Source organism: Falco cherrug, chromosome 2 (assembly GCF_023634085.1).
Source record: "Falco cherrug isolate bFalChe1 chromosome 2, bFalChe1.pri, whole genome shotgun sequence".
Classification (NCBI taxonomy): Eukaryota; Metazoa; Chordata; class Aves; order Falconiformes; family Falconidae; genus Falco; species Falco cherrug.
Genome location: NC_073698.1, coordinates 74,279,638 through 74,289,923, shown reverse-complemented (window position 1 = coordinate 74,289,923; position 10,286 = coordinate 74,279,638). Strand labels below are relative to the sequence as shown.

General features: G+C 42.8%; 1 protein-coding gene across 1 annotated transcript; it reads right to left on the bottom strand.

The window, feature by feature from the left end:
* Nucleotides 1-648: 648 nt before the first annotated feature.
* On the bottom strand, nucleotides 649-9,290 carry ASMT (acetylserotonin O-methyltransferase). Its single transcript, XM_005438551.4, has 8 exons — nucleotides 9,013-9,290; nucleotides 7,058-7,232; nucleotides 5,718-5,847; nucleotides 4,811-4,879; nucleotides 4,183-4,301; nucleotides 3,279-3,419; nucleotides 1,873-1,995; nucleotides 649-1,238 (listed from the first exon to the last, which is right to left on the bottom strand). Exons 1-8 carry the CDS (start codon nucleotides 9,082-9,084, stop codon nucleotides 1,027-1,029), a joined length of 1,041 nt encoding a protein of 346 aa, XP_005438608.2. The 5' UTR covers nucleotides 9,085-9,290; the 3' UTR covers nucleotides 649-1,026.
* Nucleotides 9,291-10,286: the final 996 nt, after the last annotated feature.

Below are 10,286 nucleotides of genomic sequence, written 5' to 3'. Positions count from 1 at the left end.
GCCATTATGGTCTCATGATTTGATTTTGATATCACAAAATATGACAAAGGCCAACTTTTCCTTACTGAGGCTATTTTCTCCCTGTGCTCCTCCTACAGTCTTAAGAAGTGGGAGGATCTTGTAGATTGCTACTGAGAAGACTATTTCAGGCTCCTCTAGTATTCAGCTTAATGTGCAAATGCAATTAGTGTTCAAGCCACAACTGCACAGTGTGACTTTCTGGTACCTTCTCCAAATGTTTCTTACTCCAGTAACCTGTAATTCTGCTACCAAGAACTGGGTGGGTTATGGCAGGTTGTGCTTGATCAAATGATTTCAAAAACAGCAGGAGGTATGCAATAAGGACTTCCCCAGTGCATAACTGAATGACTTGGCTGCATCATTCTCCTTCTTAGCTGTCATGTCAGTTCCCACCCTGTAAAGAGCATCCCTTGGGCTTAAGCCAGTCATCAAGCTACAAAATTACTTTTCATAACTTAAATCAAAATCTAGAGGAAATAAAAAATTAGTATCATTTTTCATGCCAAACTCCTCAAAGCTCATACAGGATTTCTCCTTTAACTCTGAAAACACTAACTACAAGAAGGTATAATTTTGTCTGTTTATACTAAATCAGTTCCCCAGGAATAAAAATACAAGTAACAGAGCTCAGAATAGGGATCAGTTTTATTTTGCAGGAGTTCAAGTACAAATTCAGCTTTGCTTTTATCAGATACAGTGTTACAATTGGAAAGAATTAAAAAATCTGAAGCAGTCACACTGCATACTTCTTTTGTGGTTTTTTTTCTGAGCAACAGGTAATTTCTTTCTCTCCCTTCCAGATCCAAAGGCAAGCCCTAGTCAGGCTGCCAGATTCGCAATCGATGTACACTCAATATCTATCATCAGTGATTCTCCTGACAATGGATTAGCTTACAAAAAGGCTGGCTGCCTTAACTAAAAGCTAAGTTGATGATTCTTCTCTAAGAAGAGAATATCACAGTTCTTCACTTATTTTGTCTTGTTAGGTACACAAAAGAGATACTATTATTTCCTTCCTAAAACAGCATCATAGAGTTTTCCAGTCCGCTTGACCTGAATCTCTCTGAAGCCAGCTGCCTCGAGGAGCTTGCTGTACTCGGCTGCTGTTCGCTCTTTTCCTTCAGTCTGGACCAACATATTCATCGAATACAGTTGGGTTTCTAAAGGCCCGCTTTTATCTTCATTCAGAAGCGATTCAACTAGCAGCACCCCACCGCCTGGTTGAATAAAGAGAAATAAAACACACACTGAGCTCTGAGAAGACAACATATTTTTCAGCTGAGTTATTAGAGCCTAACCTTTAGTTTCAGGAAGAAGCAGCCTCTACGTTAAGTCATATGTCAGCATCACAGAAGACAACGGAAGAGCAAAAACATCAGAGCATGCCTCTGCTTGGCTGTGTAGGTGCTGACGTACCAGGGCTGAAGGGTATGCTATGGCTGGGATGGAAATTCCCATTTTCCCCAGCTGAAATCTGCAGGACCATACTGATTTTGTTGAGAACCTGGCTCTCTACAGAGTGATTTCAAAGCTTGAGGGTTAATGTGACGCTTAACGGGATTTTTACTATGAGGTATACACCTATCTAAAGAATACCCCAAATTCCAAATCCTTACACCAAAGTGTTTTGAAATAAGAGTCCCAGTAGAGGAGGAGACTGAAACTGGAAGCCAGATAAAGAGAACTTCGACCAAACCTTGTTCGGCTCAGTTGCACAATGCTGGCTTAGGAAAGCAAAAGACTAAATGAAGAAACACCTGCAGAGAAACTGTGTCACTGAGAATCAGGACTGGCGTGCTTCACATTACTGGTAGGTGAGACTCTCTCTGCTTCTCAAGAGCTCGCACCTACCAGGTTTGCAAGCATTGTAGACTTTTGCCAGCAGTTGCCTGCATTTGTCATCATCCCAATCATGCAGTATCTTGGATAAAATATACAGTTCAGCTTCTGGAATTGAATCGTTAAAGAAGTCTCCTGTTAAAGCAAGAATACATGTATTACACAAACCTCCCAAAACACAGAGGGCTGAGTTAAGCAAATACATTCAGTTCTGTCCAGTTCTAAAGACTGTGGGCTTGCCATGTCCAAAACACACATCAGACAGCACAGAATTACCAGGTAAAAGTCCTCTGTGGCACTGCATAGGGAATTTTGTACTTGTTCAGTCTCAGGAAGGTCTGAAATGTTTAAAAGCTGCAACTCATCTGAAACACCCTTTGATGCATGGGAAAATATTTGAGTCTAAGTTCTCTCCAATGACAGGAATTCAGATTCATAAAGCATTAGAAAGAGTAGACATTTTCTCACTCTTTCTGTAATGGAAAAAAACCCCAAAGAATTTTCCTTTATCTAAACAAATTTTCAAAGACCTTCAGTAACCACAGCACTACATCATAAATGAATAAGGAAAAAATACACATCTCTCACCTCCTAGCACTAGCTTCATCACCATATCTCTTGTTCAGTACCTCATGTACTACATTTGGATTTTTCTCTCTGCATCTTATCTTGTTATTTCCACCCTCATTTCTTTGTGCCACTGGCACACGTAACATTTCCTGTGTTTCCCCATCTTTGTTTTTACATACTCCTTTCCTTCCTTCAAGGCTGCTTTCCTCTTTTACCTTCAAAGGAAGATTAAGTCATTCCAACATCCTGAAAGCTTTTGTAAACGTAAAAAATTGGATCTCCCTACACTCATTTTCAGCATAGATTGTGCAAAGACCATGTAAGATCTACATAATGGGCAAGAGGAATATGGGCTAGCTCACCCACATTCAAAGCCTGGAATATCTTAGGACTTGAAAGTCAACCAGTTGTGACCAGAGAAGGAAAACACCTTCTCTGAGCAGGCCTGGCATCCCACGCATCAGCCAGGAGGTCTGCACAGAAGAAAAGGGAGTGTTAGGAAGATTTACAACATCACATGGCAGTTTTTCAAAATTGCAGGAATTTTGTTGTTGAAATACCCTTGTTCTGAAGAAATCAAATAGTTCTGTTCAGGAGTAAAGAGCTTCTGGGTTGCTGAATAACTGAGTCATGTCTCTGATAGAAGGCAGCTGTGGTTGCACAGCAGGGAGAGCCTGTTTGTAGCAATGAGCTGCAGACCTGGGCTGGGGAGGCAGACTGCAGTCTGGGACACTCTGCCCACAAAAGCGGCAGCTGGAGACCTGAGCCACCAGTAGGGCACCTCTGAGCACAGAAAAAGGGCTCAGGAGCAACAGCTGTGACAACAGTACACCGCTGTCCACACATACCTTCATGGAAAGCGATCTGACACTCCTCAGGGGGAACAAACTGCTCCTTGGCCACTCGCACAACTTTTGGCAGGTCATAAATTGTGACCGTGGAATTTGGGTACAAAGAAACACACTCCCGGGCCAAAGCTCCTCCACCTCCTTTGGGGAGAGTAAAAGAAATTCAGTGCTGACACAAAACCAACCTGTTCAGCAACACCCTCATGAAGCAGGCAATGGTGCATTCAGCTGCATGGAAGCTGGCAAGGTACACGTGCTCCCCACTGTTGTTGAAAGGGAAGAGGAGGGACAGCAGAGGCCACTGTCTCCATTTGCTCTGCAGAAAGCTCCAGGACCCCCAGCACAGAGGTCAGCCCCAGCCCTTACAGCACTTATGCACCCCCTCAGCCAGACCCAGCTGTGGATGCTGGAAGGTGGGAAATGAAAAACAGAGCCACTAAACCAGGCACTGGGGAAGTCATTGATGGAGCCTGCGAGGGAGCCTGACCCATCCCATGAATTCTGGCAGCACTCTGCAGTGCTGGGACAGCAGGGCAAGAGGCTGCAGACAGTCTCTCAATCTAGTGACACCAACCGAAGGGCGGGAGGGAAGGAGTCTGGCACCAGAAGAGAGTGTCAAGCAAGGCGAGAATAAATGCCAAGCCTGCCACGTACACAAGGGGATGGGCCACTACTCACACAAATAAGATTCTGTAAAGAAGAGCATTCAGCTTCCTAATGCTCGCACCACTCTCACATTTCTCTTTTTAAACCAACCAGATTAGTAAAATGCTCCCTTTATTGCCGAGATATGTTCTGCTTTCCATCGTTTTGCCCATCATATAACATATGAATTAGTTTTCTTTCAGAGCTTGTAAAAGACGACAGTTCAGAGGCTTGTTAAAGAAGATATACTAATGCTCACCTCCCAGGTCATAGATTTGCGTGAAAGAGGAAAGGTCAAATGCAGCAAGAACATCTCTGCCACATATACTCCACACTGAGTTCTGGCCAGCCATGAATTTCAGCATTTCTTCTTCTGATCTAGTAACACAAAGACACAGGCACATAGAAAAGGCAACTTACAATATCCTCGGTGATTCCTATCATACGACTTATTACAAGTTTTAGCTTAAACACTAATCTCTGCTTTTATTGACACAGAATACATAAACCTACCTTGAGCCTTATTGTAGCAGAAGGGTACAGCTATGCATTCATGCATTTAAATAGGGAATTAAGACTAGTGAAGTCTAACAGTGTGTTAGGCTGGTAATTCTGAAGCTTCCAAGGCATTTTTGTTTCCTCCAACTACCATTGCCTCCGTGCCAGAGACCTGTGATATGTTTTTCAGAATAGGAAATTATGTAATTCTATTCAAAATGTCAGACAGTGTCCCAGTAATGGATATTGTTGGGAAAGGTAAATGCTGCATGATGGTTCTGAGTGAGATTCTCACATCATCATAATTATGGCTCAAGACAATTAAATAAAAACATTAATTTTATCTACAATAATAATAATAATATTTCCATGAATATACTAATGATTACCTGTACATTGCTCCAAAAGGGTCTTTGGATGAAATTCCAAAAGCTCTTTCATATTGGTTTTTTCCTTCTCTAAAACAGCAACCAAAAAAATCATGATTGTGGATTTCTTTTTCTTTAACCCCAAACACACATCGGGGCTGTAGTTGCAGCTAGTTCATCACTGTGGAAGGTGCTCAACTTTGTACAGAACATATGACAGCCTGTTTGTAATGGCTGTAGAGGCACGCTCATTTGCCACCCCCCCCCACCCTCCAAAACATGCTGATACATTTCTCAACCTTTCACAAAAATGAGTGGTTCTTTTCAAGGCCAGGTTGCATGAGGTTTTGAGCAACATGGTCTAGTGGAAGGTGTCCCTGCCCACAGCAGGGGGGTTGAACCACATGATCTTTAAGGTCCCTCCCAACCCAAACCATTCTGTGATTTAGGGGAACACCTCAAATAAATGTATGAGACTGGTGCAATCATCACCACCAGACACATCATGTTTGATCATCAGTTGCATGGATTGGAACAAGCGAGACTCCAGCCCCGCATTAAACTACTCCTATACACCTTTGCAACAGAAGTATCCTTAGTGCTCATTACTCATCATTTACTTTGATGCCTCCTCAACTAAGAGGTACCGTAACAATCAAGTGCTTTCCTGAAGGTCAAACACATAGAAATCTGATTCCTAGATCTCTAGCATCAGAATGAAAAAGAAAAGAAGAATAGACACAAATGGAAAACAAGAAAAAACAAGAACACATATTGGCTGTGTTAACAGCCAAAATGATCTGTTGGTTTTTCTTTCCAAAAACCAGTCAGCTTCTTCATCGTGCTTTCCCCCAGAAACACACCACTCAGAGCAGCAACACAGATGGCACAAAGCAGTCTGCAACAGACAACGCACAACACTCCTTACCTCACAGCATCAGCCAGGTAGTGCCAGCACAAGTAGACTGTATTGGAGTAATACATGATAATATGATACTGAGACTTGGGACTTGATTTTGTAAGGTAGATGTTAGAAATTTCTGTGTTTCTGTAGAGGGCTAAAGGGTGAAATAAATATATTTACTAACATGTATGATATACCACCTTGCCAAGTCTATTGTATTGCATGGTATTTATCACTGGAAGATGTCTTATATGATCAAAGATACAACCACATTGCTTCTATAATCAATCGTTCCACTGCAACGAGCAGTGGGTGAGGGTTGCTGAAATGTGTGTTCCCCCATTCAGCGTGAGTAAACATTATCTACCTACACTTACTCCGGCACCCAACATTTCTTTCAAGAACAGCAAAAGGAATGCTTTATGAGTGTCATAATTTCCCTATAGTCTTCTGCTATCAGAGGAAGCTTTTGGTATGCTCTATTTAAATGAGAACCCCTTGCAGACATGGGGTATTTTTCAGTCAACAAGGTCAGCAAGTGGGAGACAAGTCCTCAAAGCAGCATGCCAACCACACTTATACTCTCTCAGTTCACTAGAGCAGGACCTTCTGCAGACAGATGAACGCCTAAAGGACTCCAAAATATCCCCCACTTCCTCTGACGCATCTGCAGTGGCATTGCTCACCCACGGGATTGGCATACAAAAGGAATATAAAAGATAGATCCTGCTCTCCCTAAACTCATTGGACAGCTACTCCAAGTCCTAAAGCAGAGGAAGGCAGCACAAGCCAAAGCAGGGGACACAACTTGTTAGACTCTGGCTAGTCCTGACGAGCTGTCTGATGGCTACAGATCCCTTCTGACCATGTGGACTCAACATCTCTGATGCAAGGGCAAACTTACACCACCTCTCAGTTCAGATTAGCAACCTAACAAAATACTTCACATGGTGGTAAAACCCCAAAGAAAACCAAAATGTGTTTTTAAATCATGTTGTTGCCCATCCACCCTGCCATTTGGTTTCAAGGTTTAAAATTGTGCCCACACGTCAGAGTTTTCTTAAGACCAGCCCTGAAGAGACCCTGAATATCTCCTCCAAGGTCACCTGAGGTTCTTGCACAAAAAAAGTTTAGGGATATAGAGCCTCTCACCTGGGTTTTACGTTACACCTTTAAACATACTGACATTTGTTGCTTCTCTTTCAGCTGAAGAGGGGATAGCATCCCCAAGTGATTCTCCCCTCCTTCCAGCTATGGTAACTGGCCTAACTAGATATCACCTCTCCCCACATATTTTTCCTCACTTATAAAATCTTCAGAGGTTGAAGTATTTTAGTTTCTCCCCCTTCTTCTGCCTTTATTACCTCCTTCTTGTGTCAGCTCTACTGCCAAAAGCTTCAGTCCCACGCAGGCATCCAGCAGTCTTTCCATCCCCGTGGTGCTGGTACCCAAGCGTGTGGCAATGGCATCTGAAGACAGAGGCTCTCCTGACTCCAGCAGCAGATCAAACACCCCCAACTCACAGGCAGTGAAGATAACCTGGGGTTAAGGGAGTGAGGGATCAGGTGAAAGCATCAAGGCCTACTACATTTCTAAGGTTTCTTTGTTGGAGAAAAAACACATATAATAATACTGCTTTCATGTAAAATTGTATTTCATATAAACAAGTCTAATGATTAAACTGAAATTTCTCTGAACACCTATAATACCATGCAGTGCTTGTAGTGCACCTTTTTTCATTTCTTCTCCTTTTCTGGCAAAGCCAGCTAATGTTTTTGGCTCACAAAGGTTCACATTTAGAAGCCAGGATTAGGGTATGAATCTTCCTGGATCTTCCTTAGTTTCAGAGCACGTTCTCACAGTCTCTCTTGCTTTTTGCCAGAGAGCACAAAGGCAAGACTGCGTGGTGGTAAGTTTTTCTGTTGGTTTTGTTCTTTAACTGAGGATCTAATGCATGCTCCAGTGAACCCTGGAGACTCTACTGTGGCTTACAGCAGCGGGAAATATCCCCACTCTATGGATCCTATTTTCAGGGACTGATGTGGATGACTACAGTGGTCTCCCTGAGGCAGGGAGGCTCCTCTCAGCCAAAAGGACTGCCTCTTTCAGACCAACAGAATTGCCCTGTCTTTTCACACAGGTGTGTCACATCTCCAGGAACAGCCCTCAATTTTCAGACAGACATATATAACTTCCTTCTCTAGCTGTACAGTCAAGTTTATAGGTCTTAGCCTATTTCTCTGGCCACACAAACACTCCTAAAACAGTAACAAATGCATCAGCTCAATTGACTGCCTGTATCTACAATGATTTGATAAAGTCCATGGGAAACTCCTCAGTAAGAACATGATTTAACCAAAGTTGAGATCACTCCTTAGATACACAGTACCAGTGTTAATCTGGAAAGCATTGGGCACTGCTCTTTCTCACCAAGCAAAATGATTTTTCATTATCCATTTTTCATCTCTTTACTGTCAGCTCTACCTTTCAGGAGCCTTAGGATGCAGCAGTATTTGAACAACCCAAACAGCATTCATTCCATTACCATGTTGGCCAGATGTGCAACAAGGGACAATAGGAAAGGTAACTAAATAGTAAATGAGCAAAAAATCACCACAGCACTGGATATTGTACTTTTATGCCCATGTGCTTATACACACATAAAGGCAAATAACATAAGTAAACAATAAGGAAAGTGAAACAACTAGTTCTACCTTTGTGCCTTAATCAAATGCTGTTGGGAAAAAGCAGTCGTTATACCAGACACTTTCACCTGAAAAGAGGCAATACACAGAAGTTCTCAAGCTCAGCTGTCTGCATAACACATACAGACAAACCATGGGAGAGGGAAGAAAATTATTTGAGAAGATATTTGAAAAATCTTGTTCTTTGCATGGCTTCACAGGGAGGGAAAAAAGGGCAATTCAAGTCAGCCCTCTGTTTCCCAAATTCAAAAAATGAAAAGCAGGAAGAAATCCCACCACCAAAGGAACCTTCTACGTTGAGGCAGTCAGACAGCAAGCCCTCAGCTATAAATACCTGTGGTTTTCATAAAGCCTCATGCAGAGTCAAGGTCTTCTCATCCAAGCCCCCAAAGGTCAGAGAGGTCTCAATAAATGCTAAGTTTACCCTGACAGGTCAAATCCCTTTCAAATTTTTTTCTTTGCAAATTTCCTTCCTGCTTAGGTAAGCCAACAGGATTCTTTCATATGAGATAATATTCATTCCAAAGACTTATATTCAGGACCTAAAGTGAGATCCTTGAGTATTACTCTGCACACTTTTAGACATCTGTCCAAGACTGAGCAATATTTCTTACCTTGGAGACTAAGAATCCACTGTTGTATTGCAAGATGGTTTTAGGGTAGTCAAGGTCTTCGGTGGAACTCATTTTCTTTCTGGACTGAGGCACAGACTCTCTGGTCCTCTTAATTTAAATAAGCTTCTTTCCACCAGGCACAGGGTACACCAGCTGATCCACTTAATCTTATTGCTTCTGAGAAACGCACCGGTTACAAAACGTGTCAGCTCAGTTGTACGGCTTCGGTGGGGTTTTCTGCCAGGTTCAGCTCTTTCTTTGGCTCTTCAATCATCAGGCACAAGGCTAAAGAAGCAGTGTGGATTAAAGCTTGTATTGTCAGTTCAGCAGTCAGTTAACATGCTGGTGCTTCAGAAGCACTTGAAAGCTTGTAACAAGTAAATCAGAAATCAGTACAGAACAGTACCAAGAACCTGAACTCTGTGTGATGCACCGAAGTTCATAAACCAAAGTGGAGTCCTAACTGGGGCTTGTTCAAAAGCAGCTCTGCTCCATCAGGCTGGCTTTTTGATGCTGGAGGACTGCCCAAGAAGAGAAATCATTACTTAAGTTAGTCAACACAATGAGGAAAGACAATTTGAAAACCGAATTCTTCAAGTGAAATATGGACATTGACAGGGCTTTAAGAGTGAAGGAATATCAGCTCAGCTCAAAGTGGTCATCAAAGCTGGGATGTCCTATGGCACTAATTCCACTCACCTCTTACTCAAGTGTATGCACAGCACTCACCTCCACCATGCTGAAACAGAGACTTGTTCAGCCTCTGGCTCCAGGTCACATATCCAGGGCCTCAGACCTTACCCATGCAAGAAAAATAACTGGCATAACTACCACATAGCAGGCAGGAGCTGCTGAGGAAATAATCTGAGAGCAGAGGCCACACAAGATGCTGAAGGCAAAGAAAGCATCCCACCATAATCTGTGCCTGGAATAATTTCCATGCAGGTGTGTAAAACTTTGGTGTGCTTCCCTGGCCTGATTTGCAAGCCATGCCCATGGAAAAGCTAAAAGAAACAGAGGGGTGTAGCCAGAGGGGAGCTGAAACTTGCTGTGATGGGCACAGGTCCAGGTGACCTTGGGGCTGGCAGTAGGGTACGCCCCATGCCTTGGTGCAGAAGCAGTCAGTGCATAGAGAAGCTGTAAGGTCTGTTTGTTGTGCTGCCTTGTTGCAGTGACTGGTTTGCTCTGACAATGATCATTCAGGTGAAGTCTACAAAGAATTAAATCTAGTCTTGTTCCTTTTCCATATTATGCAGGTCACCCCACATACCAGC